Source organism: Rhododendron vialii, chromosome 6a, assembly GCF_030253575.1.
Source record: "Rhododendron vialii isolate Sample 1 chromosome 6a, ASM3025357v1".
NCBI lineage: Eukaryota > Viridiplantae > Streptophyta > Magnoliopsida > Ericales > Ericaceae > Rhododendron > Rhododendron vialii.
In genome coordinates this window covers 36,692,812-36,719,941 of record NC_080562.1, presented here as the reverse complement: position 1 = coordinate 36,719,941, position 27,130 = coordinate 36,692,812, and the positions used below count along the sequence as shown (strand labels likewise).

General features: G+C 38.4%; 4 protein-coding genes and 1 long non-coding RNA gene across 9 annotated transcripts; 1 reads left to right on the top strand and 4 right to left on the bottom strand.

The window, feature by feature from the left end:
* Positions 1-264: 264 nt before the first annotated feature.
* LOC131328702 (cytochrome P450 72A397-like) lies at positions 265-8,333 on the bottom strand. Its single transcript, XM_058361611.1, has 5 exons — positions 8,067-8,333; positions 6,953-7,114; positions 1,885-2,129; positions 1,375-1,759; positions 265-986 (listed from the first exon to the last, which is right to left on the bottom strand). Exons 1-5 carry the CDS (start codon positions 8,331-8,333, stop codon positions 558-560), a joined length of 1,488 nt encoding a protein of 495 aa, XP_058217594.1. The 3' UTR covers positions 265-557.
* Positions 7,873-12,714, bottom strand: LOC131329503 (putative F-box protein At1g67390). The gene is made up of 3 exons (XM_058362646.1): positions 11,628-12,714; positions 8,506-8,676; positions 7,873-8,407 (listed from the first exon to the last, which is right to left on the bottom strand). Exons 1-3 carry the CDS (start codon positions 12,585-12,587, stop codon positions 8,354-8,356), a joined length of 1,185 nt encoding a protein of 394 aa, XP_058218629.1. The 5' UTR covers positions 12,588-12,714; the 3' UTR covers positions 7,873-8,353.
* Positions 12,715-15,140: 2,426 nt separating this feature from the next.
* Positions 15,141-17,412, bottom strand: LOC131329445 (large ribosomal subunit protein eL20z-like). Its single transcript, XM_058362550.1, has 4 exons — positions 17,086-17,412; positions 16,333-16,402; positions 15,532-15,649; positions 15,141-15,420 (listed from the first exon to the last, which is right to left on the bottom strand). The coding sequence occupies exons 1-4, from the start codon at positions 17,279-17,281 to the stop codon at positions 15,364-15,366; spliced, it is 441 nt and encodes a 146-aa protein (XP_058218533.1). The 5' UTR covers positions 17,282-17,412; the 3' UTR covers positions 15,141-15,363.
* Positions 17,413-19,403: 1,991 nt separating this feature from the next.
* Positions 19,404-21,686, top strand: LOC131329527 (large ribosomal subunit protein eL20z-like). Its single transcript, XM_058362693.1, has 4 exons — positions 19,404-19,720; positions 20,383-20,464; positions 21,105-21,222; positions 21,398-21,686. Exons 1-4 carry the CDS (start codon positions 19,552-19,554, stop codon positions 21,452-21,454), a joined length of 426 nt encoding a protein of 141 aa, XP_058218676.1. The 5' UTR covers positions 19,404-19,551; the 3' UTR covers positions 21,455-21,686.
* Positions 21,687-23,045: 1,359 nt separating this feature from the next.
* On the bottom strand, positions 23,046-26,815 carry LOC131329330 (uncharacterized). 5 transcript variants are annotated; one of them, XR_009200724.1, is made up of 6 exons: positions 26,403-26,815; positions 25,232-25,334; positions 24,616-24,786; positions 23,968-24,097; positions 23,804-23,870; positions 23,046-23,649 (listed from the first exon to the last, which is right to left on the bottom strand). It is a non-coding gene; the product is annotated as an uncharacterized LOC131329330 (long non-coding RNA). The 5 variants fall into 5 exon arrangements; XR_009200722.1 differs by having other exon boundaries at positions 23,804-24,097; XR_009200723.1 differs by lacking the exon at positions 23,046-23,649 and having other exon boundaries at positions 23,666-23,870.
* Positions 26,816-27,130: the final 315 nt, after the last annotated feature.

Here is a 27,130-nt window from a genome sequence, read left to right as displayed (position 1 = left end):
TGGTTAATTGTCTCCTCCAATACTAGTATATGAGCCTGGGCGGCCTCTCTACTATTTACCAATTGGTTTGGAGTTGGATGCTTTAACATGGTATCAGAGCTAGACTTTCGGAGGCTTTTCCCCTTTATTAGTGCCATAGTTGCACTTTCTTTCATTGTGATCCGTTTGTCCCACATTAGTTAATTATCTTTTCCAATACTATTATATGAGCCTGGGCGGCCTCTCCACTTTTAGCCAATTGGTTTGGAGTTGGATGCTTTAACATGGTAGAGTAAAATTACATGAACCAAGAACTTTGATTCAGCTATAACCGGGCGGGTAAGTTTGTCATTCATGTTGTGCGGCGGGCCCCCGAAGGACCCAACGGCAACCCGGCGATTGTTGATGGCCATGATATTGGGAAAACAACAAACCAAACATATCCGAAAAGCAAATGGAGAAACCAAACCAAATAAAGAAAACAAATAAGAGAGAAAAACTGATCTAGACAGCTCCAAAATCGAGCCAAAACACTTCAATTCATCCCTTTACTTTTTTTGATAGTATATGTTGGGATCCTAGATTATCTTTTGCAAGATCAAACGAGCACCGTGTTGGGGTTGGACTGCCAACACAAGGGAAGGGGCGTGCACGTAGGAAGGAGAAAGCTGGAAAGAGAAGCGTTTTAGAATCACTGCCAAGGCTATTTTTGCTTCCACTAGTGCGAAGTTTTGTCCAATGCATATTCTGGGAACCCCGCCGAATGGAAGGAATGTGCCTGGGACCTTCATTGCCTTAGAAATTCCTTCAGAAAACCTCTCCGGCTTGAAGTCGTTTGCATCTTTTCCCCATATTTCAGGATCATGGTGAATTGCGATAGTCGGCACAATAATCTCCACTCCAGCTGGTAGGGCAAGTCCTCCAATCATTGTGTTCTTATTCACGCTACGAAGAATATAGGTTGCTGGTGGGTATAACCTCAAAACTTCGTGGAGGATCATGGTTACCTGTATATGGTAACAGATATATATAGATCATGTGGCTATTTTGTTTGAATTTTCTGTTTCTTTAATTTTGTCATTCTCATTTTCGGAAATATAAACATGTGAAAATTTTGAAAAACTCTATATTTTACCTTTTGGTAATCAAATTTCTTCTCGTTGATGTATGCAGGTATATAGTAGATATTCGCAAATATGTTTTTGATATTTTTGTAGTTCATATTCATCGTAGTATTTGTCAAAAAATACTTTTTATTAGTACTATGTCGTGGTTTTTTTTTTTTTTTTGAATGAAAAAAGAAAACTTGTAAACACTTCCTATCAGAGGCAAGTTGAAAATTTTATTAGTCAAGTTGAATTCATTTCCATAATAAATTAATGAATGAATACTTACAGTTTTGAGCTGATTTAACCCATCAAAAACTGGTTTGTTATCCCCAAACACAACCAATACCTCCTCTCTAGCCAGAGCTTGCCACTTTTGATGCTTGCTCAACAAGACCATTGCCCAAACAAGTAGAACTGCGGTGGTTTCTTGCCCAGCAAGGTAGAATACCTTGCACTCATCGATTATATCTTCAATTGTTAGCGTGATGTTCTGGCTTTCCTGTTTCTGATGCTTATCTTTCAGATATGATTTCAGTATCATACCTAACAAGTCAGTACAACCATCTTCTCCATTCATCGTTCGCAGCTTGTTGTTGATCATATTGTGCAATAGAGCTCCCATTTCATTGTATATTTTGTTCATCTTCTTGTTTGTCTTGGTCGGTAGAAACCTATGAGCAAGTAAATTAATCTTGAACATATGAATACTTGTAAAAAGAACAAAATTTGAACTGCAATGAATTGTATTTGTACACGCACACAAATGTATATACAAATTTACATGTTTCGGTCTTACCTCCATCCGGGAATGTAAATTGACTGCAAACGTTGCATCACAATATGAGCTTGTTCTTTTTGGAGTTCAAATATCAATTTCCCTTCTTCATAGTTACTACCAAATGCTGTTCGAGAAATCACATCCGCTGTCAAATTACAAAGATAAGGCCATACATCCAGCTCACACGACCCTTTTGTTGAGACCAACGCTTCCCATTTGCTTGTCATCTCACAACAACTTGAGTACATTGCTGGTAACAAAAGCTATGACAAATACCAAATAGACAGAAAAACAGTACCCATCTTATACTTGTGTGGGAAGCCAATTTCATCAAAGATAACTTAACCTTAGGTCAGCTTTGCCTGTTACAATCAGCTAGCTTTATTTGATTGGCAAATAGCAAACAAATGTTTATATATATGTACTATCTAACCTTCACAGGGCCGGCCTTGAGATTCTTGGGGCCTAAGTCGAACTTGTGAAACAGGGACCCTATTTTTCTTTAAAAAAAAAAAATTAAACCTCAAGGAAAACGAAAGAAGGGGAAAAAAAGTTGAGAGTTGCTTGGGCTAAGAATTGAACCTTGAATCTGTTGGACATCAAGACTTAAACTTACCACTTGGCTAGCTATCTCCTCTGGTAACTAGAAGCCACTAATTAAATATATATTACGGTTCTAAGTATAGGGGCCCTAATTTTTGGCCAAATTTTGGGGGCTTAAGTCCGCCGCCTTACTCGACTTAACTCAGAACCGGCAGTGAACCTTCATAGAAAAGTGAGGAAGTTGACTCCATCGTGAGGTAGTTGTACTTAGGTACTGCAGTTAGATTGTGAGTTCAACTCTTCAAGAGTAGAAGTTGAAAATCTTGCTGAACAATTGGGTTGGTCAGGGTAGTATAGATCCTTGTAGCATTGAATATGATTCACACTTCCCTAAATTTTCTTTTTGTGGGATCGCTTGTCCAATGGATATACATATATAAGTACTATGCATGCAAGATCGCTAGTCCAACGACGAGATATATAATTGCTGGAGATAAGCGTTTGCTTATTTGTGTAGGGTTTGTGTGTGAGGAAGTTGAGACTTGAAAGACAAAGAGTGTCGTGATTAATGAGAGGGGTCTAGGCTAGTTGGTTCTTGTTTGGTGAACAATTTGGGGGTTGGGGTCGCGAAGGTACGTTTAAGTTTTGTGGTGAATTGTGTGAGATTAATTATGTATAAATTTGGTGTGTATTTGTGTGGTAAGCTTATGGGGAAGGAGAGAGCAAGGAGAGATGAGAAAAAGAGTCGCGGTTCTCCAGGATGAATCGAGATGTGCGTAGATTGTTCCGGGTGGTTAAAAAGAAAAGAGAGATGTGGTCCCCAATGTGTACCTGTGTGTGAGTGAGAATGTGCATGTGCTATTTATGTGTCAGTGTGAAGACAAATTTATCTCCTTCCCATCGTCAATAATCCCTCCAATTGCATCCGAACCATAGAAATATGGTTCTCAGGGTATTTTTCATAATACCCGTTGTCTCGTCAGAAAAAAAAGGGGGTATTTTTCATTACAATAAGTCTCCTCACACAGATCTGTCACGCACAGATTGTGCACAAGAGCCCACTATGGATCCCATACAAATGATCCGAACCGTTCATTAAATTTAAAATATTTTTTCAAGGGCCCAAGCAAAAAAGCCAACTCAATCCAATACCTATAAGTGCTTGATCCAATTATTTAACTTTTCATTCAGGTTTAGGATCGAGCACCCTTAAATGAAAAGAAAGATGATTGGATCGAGCACCTATACGTATAGGATCGAGTTGATTTTTAAGGGGACTTGAAAAAATGTTTTAAATTTAATGAACGGCTCGGATCGTTTGTGTGGGACCTGTAGTGGACCCCACATAACGATTTATGCGTAACAGATCTATGTCAGTAGCACAACTGTTTTCTTCATAATCCTTGAATCAAACATGACGTCCGTACATTTTTCACATGAATCTAAATCTCCTTTTCGGTTGGGATTGAAATTTTTTGCATGATTTAAATTCTAAAACACTCTGATACATGCATATATATATATATATATGACAATTGGAAACTATTACATGGTATTAAAAGACTGTCCTTTTTGCAAAAAATTTATCCTGCATGCTTACTGCAACATATGTATCAATTTCTAAATTAAATTTAGCTTAGAACAAATTAATTAAGTCAAGCTAGATCCGAGATTGATTACCTTCAAATTTTCAAGTTGGAAGGTCGGGTTAACGATCTTTCTGTGCTTAGCCCATCTCTCACTGTCGGAAGCAATAATCCCAGTCATTAGTAATTTGCGAAGCGGATTCGTTGCTGCCTTGTGAAAGACTTAGTAGTTAAAAAAGATTTCCTTTATCTGTTTAGGATCCGTAATGTTTAATCTTGGTGTTGGCCCCAACCATGCAAAGTAGTTCGTCCCTGAAAGCATCGATCGACCATAAATTTCAACAATTCACTTGATATTGACGAGTTCTTTAAATTTATAAAAAAAAAAATTTGAATTTTTTCTTGAAAGAAATGCACCATTTTTTAGTCATCGTTTTGCGAACCGGACAAACATTTTTAGACGGAAGGAATATGATTGTTTTTTTGATCGGCAAAAGAAAATCTATTCAACAAAGCCAAACAGAACCACGTCAAATACAATCAAAGAACAGAAAATGAGTACTGAAAAGCACAAGCCAGCACAATCAAACTCGAGCTCGTCAAAAATCAGCTTTTCCTACTACATTGAAAGTTATTTTTTGACCCGTAAAATGACTGTAGAAACTGGTGCAAATATGTGAACAAAACTTTCTGGACAAGGAAGATTCATATATCGTTGCAGCCAAAAAGCAATAACATTTTCTCATTTATGTGTTACTTTCTATATCATCTAGGGATGGGGCCAGCCCGATTGACCGTTGACAAGGGAAAAATTCACGTAGTTCCCAACAAATTTCTCAACCATACATTTATGTGGGGTCTAGTGCTATGTGAATGGTCCCAACATGAATTTGTAGTGAAAAAATGTGTTGAGACACTACGTGGCAGTACTAGATCACTGAATAATTATTTTCCAAGCAAGGTTAGACATGCAACAGGGTGTAAATACGTCGCTTAGCAAAAAAAAAAAACGGGGTGAAAATACGTCTAAAGTTAGACAATGTTAGTGGCTGAGCCAGAATTGTTACTGATTGGCGCTAAACTTATACGGTCAAATTTACTTTTTATGGAGTCACGTAAAAGATACAGCATCATCATAAAATAGTAAGTGGGAAATCACATTTACTCATTGATGACATATGGAATATGGACACGATTTTACAATACCTCATATATGACTCTTCATGTTGATCTCAAGATGGACTCGATTTTACAATAGCTCATTGATGACATATGGAATATGTACTTGATTTTCACACTTTCTTATTTTATTATGGCACTCTTTTTTATTTTTTTTAGTGAAACTTTTGTGTGCATTTTGTAATTAAAAGACAAGAAAATGAGTGTCATAATAAATAAATAAAAAGTGTGAAAATTATTTTTCTTTTAAAACAATAAATAGGGAAAATGACGGACAATGACGTGTTTTGATAATTAATACCCGCTAAAGATATGTTGAGAACATTTATTAATACTGAAAATATCCTTTGCGGGTACTAATTATCAAAATACGTTATGGACCGTCATTTTCCGCAATAAATAAGTCAATTCATTGAGTCTCTTTTCACACTAATAGTCTCATTTATTGTTTTTGACCAAGTACACGAGCATGCTGTCATTGTTCAAATGATTCTCGGTCCAAATTGCGGAAAATCTATTCTCACAATCTTCTCACTCCATTTTTTTGTCGGATTGGGAGGAAAAATTATCCTATGCCTCTGGGGCACTACGCCCAGGCTCCTTCTCCACAACATATTATTATGGAGTCCAAGAGAATGTTTATGGACCCCACTGCAATGTGCAGTGGAGGAGCTTGGAACACCACGTTGCGGCCGGTGCCCCTGGTGCATTGAATTACTTGGTTGAGCGAGGTTTTTGAAGTTGAGTGGGGTGGCATCGTACTATTCATATACATTCCCCTCATGCCTTCGATAATGCCAATTGTACATGACTTTGTTAGAAATGGTACGTGGTCTGTATCATGCAATTTTTTGTGCAATTACGAATACATGGTTAGTTACGAATTTTAATTTTTATGTGTCATGCACCCCTATGCTTGAAAGCGCAACAATTCTCGATGTCATGTTCCTGCTGCCCCAAGCAATAAGCGCGCGCAAGTGGCTTTGGTTTTGTTCCATCTTGGGAGCGGATCCTGCATTGGGTTGAATAGGGCTCGGGATTTTAATGGTTCTATTAATTTATTACGTTCTTATATAAGATTAGAAATTCAAAATTGGAGTTCAGCTACCGCAAGCACGTTCTAAATTAACAACTGCTAGCTAGAGTTCATCATTTAAGTTGGTTTCGGCTGAAAGCTTTATTAGTCATTAACCAAACAAAGGAACTTGATACAACACACATGCAGCCTAAAAGAGAAAGAAAACAATTACACCATTCTCAACTACCTCTTCAGTTTTGAAAGGTAAGAAATTGAGCAGTCCTTTAATCCTTGAAAAGCTTTATACATACAAATATAGTTGAGCAAAGGGTGTGACTTGTGAGACCATATTTTGCACAAAATCAAGTGAGCTCCATTTTCCGGTCGGAGAGTTACAACAAAGGTGCATGGCCCCTATCTTTCTAATTTTTGTAATCGCTTTCGAAGAATAATAAAATCTCTTTTTCACTGTTTAAACAATGGTTTTTACGATTAATTCTTCAAACTACATATATTAATCTCTCACTACTACATCTATCGTTTATGGTTTCGTTATTATAGTTCTTGAGAACTTACAACTTTGAGATGGTTGAACCTGTCTAAGTCCATTTGGTTGTACCTCTTGGCTATAAGGGGAAGATTTGGGGATTCGAGTCTATAGAGAGACTTCGATGATCATCCTTTAGTTGTTAACTTAGATGGTTCAAGCAGTCTAAGTTCATTGCATGTTTCCGACAACTTGCCAAACCTCCTCTCTTGCCTGCACTTGCGTTCTGGGTAAATACTCAGCAAAACCATAGTCAACAGCAGCAAATTTGAGGTGCTTAATTTCTTGGCCAGCAAAACAGAATGCTTTGCAATTCTCAATCACCTCTTCCAAATTCATTCCAACCTTCCCTCTGCTTCCATTTTCTAGTACTTCCTTTAGATTGGATTTCAGTAGGATACCCAATTAGTCACCGTCTCCGACTTGTCCCAATAAGTCATCATCTCTATCTTTTTTGGTTTTCTCGACGTGTTTTTATCTTCTCATTGCTTGGTCTGGGTTGTTTGTAGCAGGAGCGTTGGTGTTTCAGTTTTGGTTTTCTTCTAGATTGTTGGTGTTTGGGTTTCAGGTTCATGTTCGTTGGTTGATGTCTCGCTTTCCTCTTTTTTTTCGATTTTGGGTGGCGCGTTTCACTTTGCCTTTGATCCGTTTAATCTTTGTTTTTTCTCTTCAAAAATTAATAAATTTCTTTTGGCAATAAGGCTGACACTCGGTAATGGCTTCAGCCGTCCTTCTCCCTTCCTATTAGACTTAGGACTGTGTTAGACATAGCCCAGCCTGGCCGTATGGGTCAAAGGCGGTCAGAATGAGTCCTTCCGCCTACAGGAGTCTCTTGAGGCGGTGGGCTGGTCGCCAATTCATTCCCATACCGTTCTCCTTATTTGTCCGTGTCCGAGCAGGGGGGTTCTGTGTCCTAATAGTTGTTGTAAGGTCCGTGGAGAATTGTCATGTCGTCGCTTCTTCCCAGTTCATCTTCGGCCTGCTCTTGCGATGAGAAGGGTCTAATTACCCTCTTGGTAGCTCAGCTTCTCTGCCTCGTTCTCAGTCTCGGAACCTTCTCGGCATTCTTCTCGGATATATGAGCCAAGTGAAAATATCCTCATCAATCAAAACGTTAGAAACAAAACGTTAGCAACCTTGGCCAAACTTATTTGTTTAAACGCTAAACAAATATTTCAGTTAAAACAAATTTTCGAGGGTCTAATTGAAATAATTTGTACGAAGTGCATGCGTAAGATTTGTAAGCAACAAAACGTGCCCAAAATTTTCAACACGAACTCATTTTCTACTTCAGGGTCAATACCCAATAGCCAAAATCATCACCAACCTTGGCCAAGTAATCATTCCCTGGCTTCAGGACTATGCGAACGTCGATTGAAGCCCTTGGCACCGACAGCAATCCCCTCGTGGCGATCGCTCCTGCTCTTGAACAGTCGTCGTTGCATTGGATCACAAGCTCATCCAACACTGTGGCATTAATAATCAAGTAAGAAACAAAGCTGATTTCGAGATCTTTCCCACGAAATCCTATAATGCGAACGACCCTGAGTTGGCATGAGATGCTATCGAACCGCTCCTTTAACGCCCAAAACATGTGCTGAGGGCACGAAACAACTAAACAAGACTGGGATTTATTGAATCTTGGTAGGCTTGGTCAGGGTCTTGCTCCTGATGCGAAAAAAATAAAGAACTATAATGACAAATGTTCTAAAACAAATTAAATTGAAAAAAATTGGAGCTTTTTTTTTTTTTTATAATAAACTTACCTTATTTGTGATCTGAATTTTGTATAGGTGCCTGCTCACTCTCAAAATGTATGAAAGTATGATTCCGTGTCTGATACTGTTCAAGTCCCAATTGGTGCACAACACCCGCAGATTCTCGAAAGGAACTTTGTATGGATCATGGGGGACATCGTTACTTGGATGATCGCTTTCCTAGAAAACAAGAATCGGAAAATATTAGTAAACATGGATGAAAAACAAGAAGCAATGCTACAAATACAGATGTCGGGCATATATAAAATTTGACGCGACTCATGTCTTCGAGAGAGATTCCTGGTGCACGTAGAATCCACAACAATCCGGATCTCTGTCCAAAATATTTTCCAAATAAGTAGTAACTGTAGAGAAATTGATCAGTTAGCATGGGATGATGAGATAGGTAACAATTTCATTCAGGAAAAGAATCAAGTTACAGTGCTTGATTTTATATATCCCACGAAAATGAAGATGTCGTGGCTTATAATTTCATGAGTATATGGCTGCAAATTATTGCGATCCCTTCGTTACAAGATAAAAGCTACAGTATGATAAACAAAGGAAAATGATCCACATGTCATATTGGGTCTTCTCATAAACTTTTATGCGGTTTTTCCTTCTTTTTTTCCCAAGCGGTAGACGATTAGCATTCATAGAGCTAGCTACAACGATGAGACATTACATCAATCTTGTAAGGTTTGCAGCAACAAGATCAAGCACGATACCCTATAATCCAAGAAATAGCCTTGTAACGAGAAAAAAATAACCTAACAACGAGTGACTCCTCCATGGGAATCATTTGGATTACCTCTTGAGCTCCCAGTAGCGAATGTTTAAGAATGATCAATTAAGTTAGTCCTATTTGGTTCGCCTTCTACATTCTTAGAATAAACTCTTCTAAGCACACCAATGAGATGTTTATCATGGAAATCTATTAATTAGCCCCTCAGAGTTCAGTTTTTTTGCTTGGCTAACTAGCATGGCTAGGCAGGATCAAATCTTTTGATTTTTTGGGCAGAATTTGGGATATCAAGTAATCGAAATACTTTGAGTTATAAGTTTTGTTGGGAGTTTCCAGAATAAATGCTCTGCTAATATGCCCAAAGGTTTTGGGGTTTTGGTCCTCTATCATCAATTGGTGGGGCTTATCATGGCTAATTTATAACCTGGTTCTTTTACTGCTCTGATGGAAAAGTGGGGTGCTTGGAAGTTCAAAAGAAATTAATAATTTGACCCTCCTTGGTAATTTTTGGTTTGCCATTCCTGTAACAGCAACAGTGGCGTGATCAATTTGGACGGTACGTAATGATTTATTGTTTAGGGAATTTTTTAAATATGCACCTGAACTTTGACATGAATGTCTCATGAATACCTGAATTATTTGATTCTTTGAAAAGAAAAAAAAACCCACCTAAAGTTGACCACTGTTATGAAATTGGGCACCCGGGTCCAATTTTTGTCTATTTCGTGATGGAAAATGCACAACTAACCCATTTTTACGCTGACTTAACACTTTATAGCTGGAAGGACATCTTTTGAAGAAAAACCAAAGCACACAATTTCATTTTGGAGGGAAAAAGGACACTTTCTATCTCTTGTTTCCCTCCCTTTTCTCCTATATCCTTCCCCCCCTCCATTACACGTATAAAACTTGCCCTTCCCAAAGAGAAATTACCCTACTTTTCTCCTCATCTCCTCTGCACTTTCACTCCCCACCATGAACAGTAGCAACAACAACAATAGCTCCAACTCGAACATTGAAGACAGCCTCTGCATCTTATGTGGAAGACAATGTGAGGTTCAAACCTCATGGACCAATGCTAATCCTGGTCGGAGGTTCAAACCTCAAGAGTTTTGTGGTCATGTGCCTCTGCATGTGATTTGATTTCCTTTCAAAAGATGCTTTCTTAGCTAAAAGAGAACCAAGTTATCATAAAAATTGGCCAGGTGTGCATTTTCCATCACCAAATGGATAGAATAGGACTCGAGTGCCCAATTTCATAATGGTGGTTAACTTCAGGTGTCCTTTTGAAAAATCAAATAGTTCAGGTGGTTATAAGACATTGAGGTGAAAGTTTAGATGCTTATTTGAAATTGTTCTTATTGTTTAACCCGGAACAACCTAATTGGGAGGAGATCTATGAGATAATAAAGTTCAGGTTGGCCTATTGGGCATCATATCATTGCAATCTAATGGGTAAGATTGTTTAATCAATGAAATGGAGATCAACTTTCCAAGTATATAAGAGGGGTATGATTGCCAACAGGTTAATTTGAGCTTATTCGGCCAGTACCCTATTAATTACTCCTACTTAATCTGTGTGGTATGAGAAATGTAATGAAGTCTTGTTGTAATGGTGGCTTGGTCATGACGTCTTGTGTATGCTGTGAGTGTTAAATTGCTGATGCTGCAAGTGGGAGGTTTGGGGTCTTCTGCTGATTTGGGGATGCTTCCTGGTGGGGAGATATGCAGTAAGAAGGAAGTGGTCAGGTCTTTTGGTCATGATGCTGCATGTAGTTGGGTTATTCTTGCAAGAAGGAAGTGGTCAGGTCTTCTTGCCAACTTGTTGTATTATGTTGTTTAGGGGGTCTTGAGTGGCATATAAATGTCGGGGTGCGGGTGACAACCTATTTGGGATGCACAGCCCTCGTTGTGCTACCGTCGTGCTTGCTTTTTTAATCTTTGCACATTATCTTCGAAGACTTATAAATTCTGTACATGATGAGTTGTGGTATTTGTTACTAACATATTACTCCCTAGCCAAGTGGAGAAATAAAGCCAATCCAAACCGAGCTTTACGTCCCAATCATGGAGTCAGCTAAATGATATTCTTTTTTCTCTATTATGCTCTGACAATGACTACTTGTTTACTCAAACCTATTAGACTCATATCTTTACGCACAAAAGCATCTAATGACAATTTAGGTCTTCCCCTCCCCACACTGCAATGCTGCTACCCAAGGCTATCATATCCGCTCTCTTAACTATTGCATTTCCAAATCTACGGTAGACATGTAAGTGGGGAAATAAATTTTTAGACTACATCATTCTGCATAAAAGTTCTCCAAAATGCTAGCTAGATGTTTAGCACTCCTATGTAATTATAGTGTGGGAGGAGAGAACTTACCATGTAAATACCAGAATACCTCACAAGATGATCAATACTAGAAGTTCGGAATTCTGAAAGGTTTGGGCAGTCAACTACCATTCTTCCATTTGGGCACGAAAGTTCATTGACCACCAGAACCCTAAGGCCCTTTGCACGCAACGTGAAGTAACATACACGAATCCCACGAACCTCCAAAGACTTCAAGTTCTTGTCACGGATTCTGATCCAAGGAATTATACAATGTCTCAGGCTCAGATCCTCCAAGAACATGCAGTTGAATATTATTTTCTCCAGGGCGTCGTTGCATAATTCGACCCCGTTCAGCCTGAGGGATACGAGGTTCCCACAACGCTTGAACGGGGACTCGCTTACGATCAGATAATTGCTGAGTTCCAAGACCCTGAGGGTTTTGCAACGGAAAGCGCTAGCCGGTAATGCAAACATCTCCTCCTCCGCCGATGAAGAATACCCCAGGGATTCCAGAAAGGCGTAGCCCAGGCAAGTCAGCGACAGCTCTCGAATCCCGCCCCCTTTTTTCCCGTCGAGGAGGGGTTCGATCCATTCGAACACCTTATAAAAGTGGTTTGAAAAGTGTGAAATCCTGCAAGCGGTGATCGCGTTCTTTGCCAACTGGCACGAGAGCACGTGAGATATTATAGGAATGGCTAACAGAATCTCATCGGCCAGCTCATTTTCCTGTTTTGAAAGATGATTCCGGGGCTTCAAAAGGGCTCGCTGGAATCCGTCTCGGATTTGTTTGGTCATGTTGATGGGATTGATGTGGAGGCGAGAGAGGTACCGCCACTGGTGTCGCCACCGGCTCGATAGAACGCTGGTGGCCACGGCGGATTCAAGAGGGAGGAAAGAGATGATTGAGCATAAGAGGGAGTCCGGGAGCGCGCTGATGCGGTCCGGGGGTTCTCCTTGTTTGGAGGCCATGGTTGTTTTTCGTCTCTTCCTTCGGGGGTGGGTGGGCATAGGGTATTGCCGTAGAAGAATGGATGAAAACCTAGTTAGGGTTTGCTAATAAGGATGCATGGCATTGTCTCGTATTTCGAGCCTATTAGAGGGACAAACGAGTTTGAAGAGGTGTCGATCTCAGGGAGTCATAATCCAATCCAATCTCAAAGACTAAAACACGGGTCTCAGTTTCTAAAGTAATGGTTCGGTCCTCGAATTCTTATAAAATCGAACCAATCCAAAACCAAAACGTGTTCACCAATTTCACGTTCTCAATTCATTTCTTTATCTATCTTGCTCCGAAGAGTAAAATGGGCTAAAAAAAAATATAATCTGGTTAATGGATTGATAAATTTTCCTAAAATATAACGACAATTTTTCTCTCTTAAATGTGGTACTTGGACCACAGTCTTATTCTTCTAGGGTTTTGAAAGCTCTACGATGTTTTTGAGAAGCCACAGCTGCCTTACTTTTCTGCCGGGGGGAGGCGCCCCTCTCCCTCTCCTCCCTCGGGCTCCTCCTCCTCCATTTGCTCTCCTCTTTCTTCCCCCTTTTTCCTATGGTTTTTTTTCTTTTCGTTTTCTCCTCCTTTAGATCTGACCCTCTCTGTTCGGCGGCTCCGCCGTCACTGGAGTCGTTTGTCCGCTTGTAATCCGTCGCCGGAGCCCTTGTGGCAGTAACGGTGGAGGCAGTGAGGGTTGCGATCCGTTCAACGGTTTTTGTCTCTCTTTGTAAGAGTTGTCTTTCCTTGTGATCGAGAGTAATAAAGTTCGCATTTAAGTGATTTGTTTACTATTTGGGCGGCTTGAGAAGATTAGTATGTATCTATTGCTGATTTGCTAGAAATTCATTAGTGTGTTCATTTCTGATCGAAATTCATCTGATCGTCTGGGTTCTTGTTGTCTTTTTTTAATTCTTGGGTAGAATGTATATCTTTTTGAGACAACTATAGGATATATGAATTTTTCACTCAGTAGAAGGTGCGTCAAGCGATGCCTTGGCTAGGGATAAAAGACATTAATCACCTCGTTCTTTCTCGTTATGTATCAGTTAGATGGTTAGTTTGGTTTTGTCCAAGTTATCTGTAATGAATTTCGTTATGTAAATGCCGTTGGACTTTATCAATGCAGTACCTCACTTTTGTCAAAAAAACAAAATGTGGTACTTGGGTGTATGATGGACATTAAGCCCAAAATACAATGGAGTTTGAAGATGATAAAAAAAAAAACGTCCGTAAGCAAAAAACACTGTTTGAGGTGGTCACGGCGGAGCGGTTTGGCTGGTGGTGGTCATGGGCGGCAATTTTGGATGTTGGAATGCGAGGTGAAAGCGGCTGGCATCTCTCGGATTGATTTTTGGGACCGGCGATATACGGCAGGTTCACGGCAATCCTCGTAGCGGCGTGGCAGATCGGGTGTTAGGTGGCAGTTATGATTTGTTTTTCGGAATTGGGGGTGTTTTAGGATTTTGTTAGTCTTTGACTAGCGTTTGGGTTTTGGGTTCCTTTGGAGATTAAGTAATTTTAATTTTTTTGAACCCTTGTCCTTTGAATTTTTGAAATTTTTGAATTCGGAAATTAATAAAATTCTTTGCTGATCCCAAAGAAAAAAAAAACACTGTTTGAAGTTAAACGATTTAGGTGTGTTTCTCTGGAATGATCTACGGTTTCTCTCTTCAGCTGGGGCTTGCACTGCGATTTTTCATTCCACTTGCGGGTTGAACTACGATTTCAAATCTGCATTTGGTTTCAAAGCAATTCCGTATGCATTCGATCTCGGTTTCTCTCTCCAGCTGCATTCAGCAGTTCGAAATAGCTTTGTACATTGATCTCTCTAGCTTTCATGAAATTTCTCGATTGGCTATGAGGTTACAAATGGACGGATTCGGCCATTTTTGATGCTTTAATCTCGTAAGTCATCTCACTGACCTTTTAGCTTTGCTTTAAAAGTTAGCGAATACACACTAATTTTTCGGGCATGCCCTGCCTGTTTTTGTGGAATTCATGGAAGTTAGTGAAATAAAGTGTATATTGATGACTAGCCGAATCAGACAATAATGTTAAAAATATACATGATCACCATAACCGAATCAGATAGATTAATAATTAGATACACAACAACGTAAAGCTTCTTCTTTCCCTTTGATCGATGTGTTTTGGTGACCTCATGGCATATCATGTGATTTTCAAATGCTCTTCTTCTCTCTTCCTCTATGTATCCATTATCTGTTGGCATTTTCCTAGCCTAGCTAGCCTTGAATTTTAGTGGAAAGAATAGCAAAAATGGGGGCAAATAATGGCTGGCCCAAAAAACAGTAACAGTAGCCGTAGGAAAGAAAACAGGGGAGGAGAAATGTAAGGCTCTGTATCTCACGAGATGGGGGCAGCTTTCTCTCTTGCCCTACATTCCTTACATCTCACTTTAAATACTACTAGGATTCTTACATTCAAAATGGATACGGGCTTTCCCAAACACTTGGGTCCATTAAACGAAAGAAAATAAAACAGCCCATTACAAAATAACATTTGGCCCAAACACAAACATAACACTTGACCCAATTACAAACAAAAGATAATAGCAAAGCATTAATTTTAACATTATCGAGTTTTCTTCAATATATTTTTTCCGTTTAAAAAAAAAAACCCTTAAATCTCTTCGAAAAAGAGATTTCGAATCAAACGCCAACTTCTCAGACTAATCCATCAACGTCAGTCGAGAAACTCTTTTACTTTCTTACTTCACCAATCGAACTGATCCCTACATGTATGTAGTAGATGCAATGTTCAGAGTCCGCATCAGTAATTATAATATTGCGGCACCACTATAATGATCACAATGGTTCCAATGACAGCCTGCACATTCCAAATCCAAAAAAATAAAATCGGCATTTTACATAGGAAGTTAACGGCATCACTAATTAACCAAATCGAACCTTACGTTCCGATTAAAAAACCACCACTTACAGCAATTACGCAAGCAATGAGTCCGGGTTTCTCTCTGTTGTCGTAAGTTTTGATACAAAATAACATGATTGCTCCAATGTACCAGGGGATGACACCGAAGAAGAAACCAAGGATGAACCTTCAGGCAAAGGCATACAGATCAATCACCATCAACCAATATGACTTCAGTAGGGAATCAAGAGCTCAAGTTCTTTGTGCCGGTTGTTTGGTATACCCGTTTTTTCTATAGCGAAAATCCTTGGATTATATAAGTTGAAATTTTGAGAGATGGGAATTTTAAAACGCAATCCAAGGGCAAGTAATGCACAAAATGGATGCCGACATATGCCAAAATAAGGTATAGAGAACTTGAGGTCGGGGGATCAGGTCCCCTCCATCCTTTGCTACCAATGGTAGATCATCCAAACAATTCTTCTTGTAGTTTTTGCAGAAGAGAACATCTTTGCAAAATTCCAACTTGATCGGACATAAATATGCACAATAAGAAAAGATGGCATATTGTACAGTTCTACGGAAAAAAATTACTCCTGTGTTTTAATTCTTTTAAATATGTCATCCATTGCTTTATCTATTGCTGCACCAATTGATGTCCAATCAAGCTGTTTATTACTACTATATATTTGCAAAGACATTATTTTCTTCAAGGACTATGAGTTGAACGATTTAGATCGTTCGTTGTGAGCCTGAAATGGAACTACTGTTTGAAGGAATATGGGCTGTTGGGCTATGGAGATTAGCTCATCCCATGAAACTCCCAATCTATTAAATCATTTTTGGACAAGAGAATATGATAAGACTTACAATAACCAGCCAAAACCACAACCACAAGGAAGGGGGTCCTGTCCTCTTAAAGTAGGTATTCCTTCATAAACTGGATACATCCACCACAACCACAACCAATCAAACTCCCTTATATAGAGTTAAGAATTATATTCAGCAAATACGAACATGAGAGGGGAAGAAAAGAAGAAAGAAAAAAAAAAAAAAAAAAAACTAAACCTTAAGTAAAACCAAACGAGGCGTTAGTCTGTGTTTGAAAGTTCTGGAAAGAAATGAAAAGTTTAAAGAAAATCCTTTTTTCGTTTGGTTGCTAGCTAGGAGAGAAGAAAGAAGAAAAAAGAATGACGCATAGCAAAATTTTCTATCTTTTTCCTCTTAATCATTTTTCCTTCCTTTCTTCGATGTCCAAACAAACCCTACCTAACTCCAGCGTATGTGTAACTTCCTCAATTCGTTACGACAGAAAACTAAACTAAAAACAGATTGTTATGCCTGATATTGGAACATCTCCCCCTCTTTGAGGGTGTGTAGCTCTGAAGTTTGATTTTTGTTGTTTTGTTTCTCTGTATTTGATTCAGTCTTGTGGGCAATTATGCCTTTTTCTTTTCTTTTTTTATTCTGGGGTATGCCCCTTAGCTCCTACAATGGATTTGTTTCAATAAAATCTTAATTATCCACACTCAAAAACGTGAATTTAGCAAAAATTTAGAAAAGGCGAAAAAAAAAAACGTAACAAATCAATCAATGTCAAAAATTTAGAGAGAGTACTGAGACCTTGACCAGTCTGATTGCCATGGGCATCGGGCTGAGGTAGTGGCGGAGGAGCAGAGGAATAGGTGGCGTTAGATGGCTGACATGGTTGAGGAAAGCCCATCTCTGACCGTGGAGGATAGTTTGCAACTCCTTGGAACATTCCATCCTGAGGGGGCCCGTCGCTCATTACTTCTCTCTCCTTCCCTTCATTATTCATCTTTCAGTTTCTCCCCCCGAAAAAAAACTTCAAGATTACAGGGTTCATTCAGATGTTGTTGATAAGCACAACCTTCTTGTTTTTCTTCTCCGTTCAATGATTATTAATTCATCTCGGGGCACAGTTACCTGACGTTCTAATAGACTCCACAAATATGTAAGTTCATATACCCTTAGAAATAGGACCCTAAAATTATGCACTTGACCAACATAGGACCAACCAAAACAACTATTTTCCCGTTGGAGCTGCCTGTTATACCGCATTAACTAATTGTGGCCGTACGTGTGATATGATCTATGACTATCGAATATGGTAATCTGCATAGTTATAAAGGCACTAATATAAAATAAAATAAAAACGAAGAAGAAATTATTTTCCTTTTTAACCAACTACTATCAAGTTTCTTAATAAAATGCCAGTACTTTTGTTGATAAAAAAAAAATACCATCGCATCGATCTCTCTACATCTATTCTCGTGAACAAACACGTATCTATTCATACAATACAAGAACAGCCTCCAAAACTATCATCCATGAATTTTATAACTTTTTCTTTTTTATTTTATACCGGCTACATGTACGTGTGTGTATATATATACGTATAGTAGTATAGTACAACTAATATTTGTGTTTGAAACATATGCTGATTAGAATCAGAACAGAGGCTTTACCTAAAAACTAGAACAAGAATAGCATTGATTGAGATCTATCGACATGTTAATTTAGTGAGTCAGGATAAACAAGCAATTAATTGGTGTCTCATGCTAAAATGTCATTAAACCACATCAAAAAAGTTTAGGCAAAAAAACAAACGAACAATTGATTGCTAATCAAGTGCCAATAGAAGTAGGGGTATATATAAAACTGCGAACAGTTGGCGGATTGGTCTGGTTCAGTCCATAGGATTTTGGTCCGGACACGATTTCTTCAGTTTCTAACAACCGTGAGTAATGGTTTAGTCCTCAGATTCTTGTAAAATCGAACAATCCAGTCCTTGTAGACCAATTTCACGTTCTCATGCTATCTTGCTTCGAAGAGTAAAATGGCTAAAAAAAATATAATGTGGTTAACGGAATTGATATATTGGGCTTTTAGGCCTTTTAGATTATTGTGTTGCGTCCCATTTGATCTTCATTGTATTATCTAGGCTTTGAGGTCTTTTAAGTGTTGGATTTAGGCCATTGGGTTTTTCTTTTTGATTAGCATCTTGCCAACCAAAGTTTGGGTTTCGGACAGGCACTTGTTGCATTTTTCCTTACCCTTTTAGTCTTTGTTTTCCTTCAAAGATTAATAAAAAAAAATCGCCATTCAAAAATAAACTTTCCTAAAATGTTGTACTTGGGTGTAGGATGGACACTTGGCCAAAAATACAACAAAGTTTGGTTTTTTAGGCGTAGGACACTAGCGTCTTTTCTTAGGGTGTTTCTCTGGAATGATCTACGTACGATTTCTCTCTCCAGCTGCAGCTTGTACTGCGGTTTTTCATTGCACCTGCATGCAAGGTTAAATTACGGTTTTAAATCTGCATTTGGTTTCGAAGAAATTCCGTACGTATATTGGATTTACAAAAAAAAAAAAAAAAGAGTATGAAAATCGATTTTTTGCAATTCAATGGAGAATCGTTTGAAGAATGCCAGCTTGCTCATGTATTTAATTATCCAATATAAAGTTAAAAAGAAGAAGATAAATGAGTCTGCCAGTCGTTGTTTTAAAAACATGACAAGTGATTATGAGCTATTGTAAATCGACTCTACATGTCATTACTGAATATATGTGATCTCATACTTATTTGAAAAAGATAATATCTCGGCCGTCCTATCCTGTATATGGCTTGGCTTGGGTTTGACCACTCATCAACCCTTGCTTAATTTGCTCCTCTTAATTGTTCTCTTTATTTACTCATTATTAAATATATTTTCCTTGCCAATTGAGAAGAAAAATATACAGATACAATATCTTTTGAAGCATCCGTAGAAAGTCAATTGTGTGACTAAATAATTAGTTAATCAGCCACACCCCACAATTAATTAAAAATTGGTAGAATTTCAACACTGTTAACAGCTGCATAATTTATTCAATAAAGTGTATGAACTAATATATACCATTGTGTAGTATGTTAGAATGTCACATTGAATGTGCCCTGAGACGAGTGAATAATCACTCCAGAGAAGAGAAAGAAGAAGAAGGATCGAGGTTGTGATTTTCACGGACATCTGACAAAAAAATCCTTTATTTTTTGAAGTTTTTCTTTTTGGGGGAGAAAATTAAAGGATGAATATTGAAGAAGGGAAGGAAAGAGGAGCAACCAGTGGCAATTCCCCTCAGCCAGGAGCTGCAAACTATCCTCCACGGTCGGTGATCTGGTTTCCTCAACCGATTTTGCCATCTGCTCCTCCGCCACCACCTCAATTCTATGCCCACGGGTACCAGACTGCTCAAGGTCCCAATTTTCTCTCTCTCTCTCTCTAGATCTCTCTCTCTCTCTCTCTGTGCGTTTGCGTATGCGTTGAGGGTTTTTTTTTTTGTCTTTCCAAGGGTATAATTAGGGTTCTAGTTGAGTTTAATTTTTTATCGTGTCAGAAGTGAGGAAGTAAGACATATGAGGTCATATCCAATTGAGATATTTCACGGGTCTGTTTTGTTTGGACATTGGAGAAAGGAAGAAAAATGATTAATTAAAGGAAAAAGATAGAGAAAGTTGAGAAATTTTATGGTCTCTCTCCTTCTTTATATTTTCCTCTTTCTTTGCTCCGCAACACAACAAAAGAAGGGAATTATTTTAATTTTCCATTCCAATCCATTTATTTCCACAACTTCCATACACAACCTAACACTTCATTTGGTTTTACTTAAGGTTGAGTCCGTTCTTCTTCTTTCTTCTTCTTTCCCTCTTATGTTCGTCTTTGTTGAACATTTTTAATTCTAAATAAGATTTGTTAAAACTTTTATAGTTCATCTCGACAAGAGGAATTAAGGTTTCTTGAGGTTTCTGATTGCCAGTTTTATAATTATAACTTCTATAATGAAGGTTTATCCTAACTTAGATTATTAGGGAATTATTAATTAATCAAGGCAATTTGATTGGTTGTGGTGCATGTCCAGGATATCCAGTTTCTGAAGGAATACAAATCGTAAAAGTAGATGGCCCACTTCCTTGCTGTGGTATTGGTATCGGCTGGTTACTGTAAGTCTTTCATATAGTATTATGCATGCCTCCATAATGAGATTCTACAGATTGGGAAGTTCATGGGATCAGCCAACCTCCATGCCCCCAGCACTTCATATTTTGGGTTCCATTTCAGGCTTATAACGAATGGTCTAAATCGTTCAACTCGTCGTCTTTCAATATATAGTAATAAATAGTTTGATTGGACATCAATTGATACATCAATGGATAAAACTCATGGATGCTATAATTAAAATCTAATTTAATAACTGTTAATTTTCTTTTAGAAACTGTAAAATATGCATCTTTTCATATTGTGCATATTTATGTCCGATCAAAGCTTAAATTTTCCAAAGATGTTCTCTTCTACAAAGACTACGAGATGAATAGTTTGGATCAATCGTTGGTAGCAAAGGATGGAGGAGAGATGATCTCCTGACCTCAACTTCTCTGTACGTTATTTTGGTAAATATCCTATTTGTCCTTGGATTACGTTTTAAAATTCTCATCTCTCAACGTTTCAACTTAATCCGACGAACAAAAAAACACAAAAAAAATGCCGATATACCAAAAAACCGGCACAGAGGACTTAAGTCCCTTGTTCCCCACTTAAGTCATAATGGTTGATGGTGATTGATCTGTATGCATTCTCTTGAAGGTTCATCCTTGGTTTGTTCGTTGGTGTTATCCCCTGGTACGTTGGAGCAATCATACTACTCTGCGACAAAGGCTATGACAAGAGAGAGAAACCTGGACTAATCGCTTGTGCAATTGTTGTGAGTTGTTATTTTTTAATTGAAACTTAAGATTCGATTTGGCTAATTAGGTTTAGTCCTTTCTTATTTCCAGTCATGTGGCTTTATTTAGCTCAATACTGAGGCCGTTACCGGATACTCCATTGTTATGTAAAGGCTGTTTTTTCATCTTTGTTTTTGGGATTGGAATGTGCAGGGTGTCATTGCTACCATTGTGATTGTTGTAGCCGTGGCGATCTTTTATCATACCTAGATTCCAACTGATGTTGTTGTATCATCGATCCAATAAGCTGGTGGTTTGGTTCAAAATAGCCCAACTAGCAAGGTATCTGATTTAAGAATGTTGTCATTTTCAAAGAGATCGATCTTTTGTATTTGTGTATCTAACATGTTTCGATCAGTCATTGGTCGGTATCCAACGAACTTGATTTTTCTCATCCTTAAAAGAACTTACCGAGCTCTAAAAAAATGATCGATTTCCATCATTATTGTGATTCTGGGATGGACGCACAAATATTGAAACTAGACTGGATTGGATGCTTGTCAAAAAAACTGGATGAGTACGTCCCTTCTTATAGCCATAGGCATGATTGGAAAGCAATTCCCTGTCAAGCTATTTCTACTAGCATCCTGTGAGCAATTGCTATTTCTTGAATCTGTATGAAGTTAAGAAATTGTATGCCTAAAATTACCCTTTTTTATGTGATGGGCGATCACCGGTTGTTGAGGATAGTCTGCAACTCCTCGGTGATCCCTTTCTTATGTGATCGGCGATCACTGGTTGTGAGTTCTTTTAATTAGTTGTCAAAAAAAAATAGTAGAATTTAATTTGAACAAATGTAGCATTGAGTGAGATCTATCGATCGACATGATTAGTGAGTCAGAAAAAACAAGCAATTGGTGTCTCGTGCTAAAATGTCATCAGACCACATCCCTCAACTTTAGGCTCAGAACTCTATGTGATTAACGAGCAAAAATACAAACAAACCATTGATTGCTAATGATCAAGAGCCATCAGAAGTAGGGGTTAAAACTGTGAATGTTTTGCAGATTTGTATGGTTCGGTCCATAGGAGTTTTGGCCCGGACACGGGTCTCAGTTTCTAACCACCATGAGTAATGGTTCAGTCCTCGGATTTTTATAAAACCGAATCAATCCGGACCGTGTGCACCAATTTCACGTTCTCGATTCATTTTTGTAGCTATCTTGCTTCAAAGAGTAAAATGGCGAAATGGGCTAAAAAAAATATAATCCGGTTGACGGAATTGATAAATTTTCCTAAAAATATAACGACAAATTTCTCTCTCTCTTAAATGTGGTACTTGGGTGTAGGATGGACACTTAGCCAAAAATACGTTTTCTACTTAGCTTGATCGATCAGTAGTTCTCTCTAGCTTTGTTCTCTCTAGCTTTTATGAATTTCTCAATTGGTTTTGAACTTATGAGGGTTACATATCAACGGGCTTCGGCCGTTTTTGAAGCTTTTTAATCTCAAAGTGAATTGGCACGTGCGTTGCACGTGGTATATGTGGGTAGTATATCATTAGTAGATGATGAAATCAAAATACATGATTGTCGAAGTATAAACAAATGTGTGTAATTGTCGTTTGAGGAAAGGGAAAGAAAAAGGAAGATGTTGGATAAATAAAAAAAAAGCATATGAAATGAAAATACATGGTTTGATGTAGCCTTACAAACATCTGTGTAGAATTGTTGTTCTTCAAAAACGGGAAAAAAAATAAAAAACAATGTGTAGCATTGGTCCAAAAGTTTCCACCCAAAAGAATTTTGGCACCGGGCATTTTTTCTTTTTGTTCTTATGTTCTTAAAAAACATAACGTCAATTGGCTCCGTCGCTAAAACCATCTCCAACAGAAAACATCAAAGCTGAGATGACATCTCCAACGGTTACTTTTGGCATAAATGGACAATCCAATAGATATGCCTTCACTCATGCCAAAGCTGAGGTGGCTTTAACACCTCCCACTCCCATGTCAATTTTGACATCTACCTCTATACATGCCAATTTTCAAAAACTACCTTTGGAAGTTCAAAAACAATTTTGCCGTTTCAGGTTTTCTTATTCTTTTTTTTTTCCTTTTAAGTTTGAGCTTTATTTTTTTGACATAAGGGCTGGAGAGGGAGAGTTTGATGTCAAATGGAGATGTCAAAATGCCATATAAGCCTTAAAAAAAATTTTGACATCTCCGGTTGAAGATGTTCTAACTACTCCAACATCAAGGGTGCATTGGATCTGAAAAATCAAGGATTTTATCTTCCCACAGCAACAGGAAGAAAGCTGTTTTTAAGTTTTAACCTGTGTCATACAAGGAAAAGGAAGAAAGCTACGAAGGCATAAACGGTTTGAACCTACGTCAAGCTCATTCCTCCAGCATTGAGACTTCTAATCTTTCATCCCAACAGAGGAGCATCGCACTGCAATGAAAACTGAATAAACAGAAGAAATTATCAAAATGCAAAAGTGATGTAATATAGAAGTAATTGAAAATTATGAACCTGAATAAAACTGAATTTTGACGGGGTTTCAATTTCAACAAAAGCTGAAAGAACAGGCATGGATATCAAAATCCGGAAAAATAACTTGCCAGGAAATAAGTAGACGAATTTCCTCTTCACTTTTCCCATGGATTCTTCATTTTTCTGATTTACTGCATGAAGTGCAGCTCACGTGATTCACAGAAGCGTTTATTTTTTGCTTTTAAGACTCAAATCTTAAATCAGGACACAAGTTTTTAACGGAAATACCCCAATTGGAGTTGTTCCTATGGCTGAACAAGGAGTGCAGCATATTAGTTATCAGGAGTCTTGCAACTGCAAACTAATGCTTTATAATGGCATAACTCAAGAACCCAGCTGGCCCAGATCAGCGGCAAAACTGATGCCGGCAAAACCCCGTTAGCTATATAGGAAAAAACTGCAGCCTCAGTTGGGTTTCACATTTTACCAGTTTAACCAACAACCAGAGATAGTAAACAGAAATGAAAAATAACCAAATTAAAACAAATTAAGGGAAAATGCTAGGATTGGGAAGTGTCATGAAAAAGCAAGGCGGCACAGGAGGTTTAAGAAACAAGAAAAATCACTCCTCATTATTATCACGGATCATAGCAACCATAATAGTGTCGCACTCTATGTTTATGTCCAGAGTTTGAGTGCACTATAATGTCCCGTTCATGTGTGACATTTGCATTATTTCCTTCTATCCATATTGCAGCCACGTACCCGGTCAGCCGATGGGGAGTTGTAAACCCTTTGGTCGAGCTTGACATCAGTCCTTATGTGTATTCTATATGAATCCAATGAACTTTGGTCTAGTCTCCTAAGAAACAGCTAGCAATAGAAGAGTAAGATCAAAGACCAAAGTTTGGCTTGCATGATTAAGAGAAGACATACCAGAAGCTTAGATTTCAGAGGGCAACAGATTCAATGTGAGTGCAAGAGCTCAAATGAAGGTGCTAATACTTCTTTTTCATTCAAGCCCAGTACAATCATCTGCACTCAAAACAAAATGTATAGATACATCCACCAAACAAAGGTAACGCGAATCACCATACCACTACAACACTGAATCGAAGATTAGAAAACCAACACACACAATTGGAATAAGTATTTCTTTTGACAACCAGATTTTGGTAATACAGAAAACAAAAAATAAATGATCAGCACGACAGAATACCCTATTAAATGGTAAACAAAAATCACCCTTGAACTTTTACATTAAGTCCCATTAGATGTGATCTATTTTAGGTGACCGTAAACCATAGATGAATAGTACAGACACGTCACAATGGTAAAAGCAGATGAGTCTAACAAAAGCAAGCTGTATAAACTAAGAAAAAATGGAACCATCTTATTCCCCCACAACCCCCGTCAGCGCCCCTTTTGGGGAAACTATGTTGCAACTCCAGGCAAAGTCTTGCCGTATTCCATGTCAAATGCTGGAAATAACTATTGATATCTACTAAAAGATTAGGTGTTTAAGCAAAACAGAACATCGTGTTTGTTCTACCTCAACCTCCATGCCATAAGCTGTTTGGACAGAAAGCCTGGGACCTCCGACCACATATTCCAATAGTTTCCCAGAAGATGCTCCAAATGCAACAGTGGCAAACCTATAACAAATAGGCTAGAAGCATGAGATAAGGGGTAAGAGTTACAAACAAACTCAATGTCAATATGTTGCGAAACAAAGTGCTTTGTATTAGAAATAACTCCAGGATACCTATAGGGAATACCAAAACATGCTATGAGTCTCTGGTAATGTTTTCGCGATGGTTCATGGAAAGGTAGAAGTTTCAAACAGTCATCATATGGTTTTTGTAAAATTAGTTGGAAAGGAATAGATGATATCGCAGCATTTCCATAGTGTGAATTCATAGTCATTTTCTTTTTCTTTTTTTTGTGTACACGTGTGTCATTGACATGATTTCCTGACTTCTGAGTTGGAAGTTTGGTACATGTAATCTGCCTAATGTGAGAGAAATTCAATGGACAGTGTCTTAAACATATGATGCATAGTGTTTTTTTTTAAAGGGGATTTGTTGTCTTCTAAAGACCCGCTTTGTTGTAAACTTTTTTTTCCCATTTTTGATTGCTAGTATACACCGAGGCAGGCCAGAGTCTACCCTTCTTTATAATTGTGATCAAATGACTGAGTCATCTCAATCTAAGCCTCTCTCTTTAAATAATGTGTAATGGGGTACAATACGTAATCCCACTCAATAATTTTTGCACATATACACTGTCCACAAGCATGCCATCTAGGGAGGGCAGTCAGTGGTGATGAAATAAATAGTCATTCAAAACGCGCCTACAAAAACAACTTGTTTACGCACCTATCTTTGTCCCAGTCAGAATAATTTTCTGGAGACATATTCTTCTCTTCAGGTTCTACTGAATGGTATTTTTGGCAAGTGTCTTTACTATTCAAGTAAAGTCTTAGTGTATCCTTTCACCTTACTTTTTTTAAAGCATCCGAACTTCTATTATTATTGTTGGTGTGCGTAATTATGGTCTACAGAATTGGCGTCATTGGCAGACGAAGGGGGAAGGGGAGAGTCTGGTATTCGAAGGGACATTTTTGCCACTAGTTGGTATGCATATTTACAGAGGTGGACAAAGGGGAAAGGAGAGAGTGTTTGCAATCAAAGACGGGGTGGAAGTTTGAATGCATGACTTACTTGTCTTGGCCTCGTGTTGGGATGCACTTGGGTTCTGTCCGGTACGTTGTTGTTGTTGGAGTCTTGGTTGTTGTTGTTGGAATCTTGGTCGGAGGCTGCCGGAGTAATTAAGCAGGAGAACGGGGTGCCAGAAGGATGGTGCAATTGTTTTTTGGGAGGCCAGGGGAGTCGGAGGTGAAGGGGCTTCCAAAAGGAGAATGGATTGGTTTTGGGCTAGGGGAGGCAGTTGTTGTTGTGTGTAATGTTTCCGTTGGGGTGTTGCACTGTATCGCTTGGAAAGAACTGTTCATTGGAGTGTTTCACTGTTTCGGTTGGGAAGAGGTGTGGAGTGTGCAGGGATTAATTACAATTGCAAGGGGAATTTGTGGAAATGAAAGAGTAGGAAACATTTTCGTACATTTAAAAGAAGTAGTATAGATAAGTCATCTCACTAACCTCTTAGCTTTGCTTTAAAAGTTAGCGAATACACACTAATTTTTCAGGCATGCCCCTGCTTGTTTTTGGGAATTCATGAAAGTTAGTGAAATTATATAGTGTATATTCACTAGCCGAATCAGATAACAATGTCATAAAAATACATAACCATAACCGAATTCCTTCGTTTCCTGTTTTCGTTGTAGGGGCTGGGTGGCTCGTTTTTTCTTCGTAGGTGTGGCTATGTCTATGGTGTTTCTTTTTCCTGGTTGGTCTATTGCCAACGTTTCTCTTTAGGTATAGGATTAACATTG

Excerpts from the sequence above, each read along its gene's own strand:
- LOC131328702 (XM_058361611.1), bottom strand. The coding sequence starts at position 8,333 with ATGTTTTGGGCGTTAAAGGAGCGGTTCGATAGCATCTCATGCCAACTC. Across the intron at positions 7,115-8,066 it reads GGAATGATTACTTGGCCAAG|GAAGTACTAGAAAATGGAAG; the intron begins GTTGGTGATGAT and ends TCCAATCTAAAG. Across the intron at positions 2,130-6,952 it reads TACCCAGAACGCAAGTGCAG|CTTTTGTTACCAGCAATGTA; the intron begins GCAAGAGAGGAG and ends TATTTGTCATAG.
- LOC131329503 (XM_058362646.1), bottom strand. The coding sequence starts at position 12,587 with ATGCCCACCCACCCCCGAAGGAAGAGACGAAAAACAACCATGGCCTCC. Across the intron at positions 8,677-11,627 it reads GGTATTCTGGTATTTACATG|GAAAGCGATCATCCAAGTAA; the intron begins GTAAGTTCTCTC and ends CTTGTTTTCTAG. Across the intron at positions 8,408-8,505 it reads AAATTCAGATCACAAATAAG|GAGCAAGACCCTGACCAAGC; the intron begins GTAAGTTTATTA and ends TTTTCGCATCAG.
- LOC131329445 (XM_058362550.1), bottom strand. The coding sequence starts at position 17,281 with ATGAATAATGAAGGGAAGGAGAGAGAAGTAATGAGCGACGGGCCCCCT. Across the intron at positions 16,403-17,085 it reads TGGCAATCAGACTGGTCAAG|TTTATGAAGGAATACCTACT; the intron begins GTCTCAGTACTC and ends GGATGTATCCAG. Across the intron at positions 15,650-16,332 it reads TGTGGTTTTGGCTGGTTATT|GTTCATCCTTGGTTTCTTCT; the intron begins GTAAGTCTTATC and ends CTTTGCCTGAAG.
- LOC131329527 (XM_058362693.1), top strand. The coding sequence starts at position 19,552 with ATGAATATTGAAGAAGGGAAGGAAAGAGGAGCAACCAGTGGCAATTCC. Across the intron at positions 19,721-20,382 it reads CGGGTACCAGACTGCTCAAG|GATATCCAGTTTCTGAAGGA; the intron begins GTCCCAATTTTC and ends GTGCATGTCCAG. Across the intron at positions 21,223-21,397 it reads TAATCGCTTGTGCAATTGTT|GGTGTCATTGCTACCATTGT; the intron begins GTGAGTTGTTAT and ends TGGAATGTGCAG.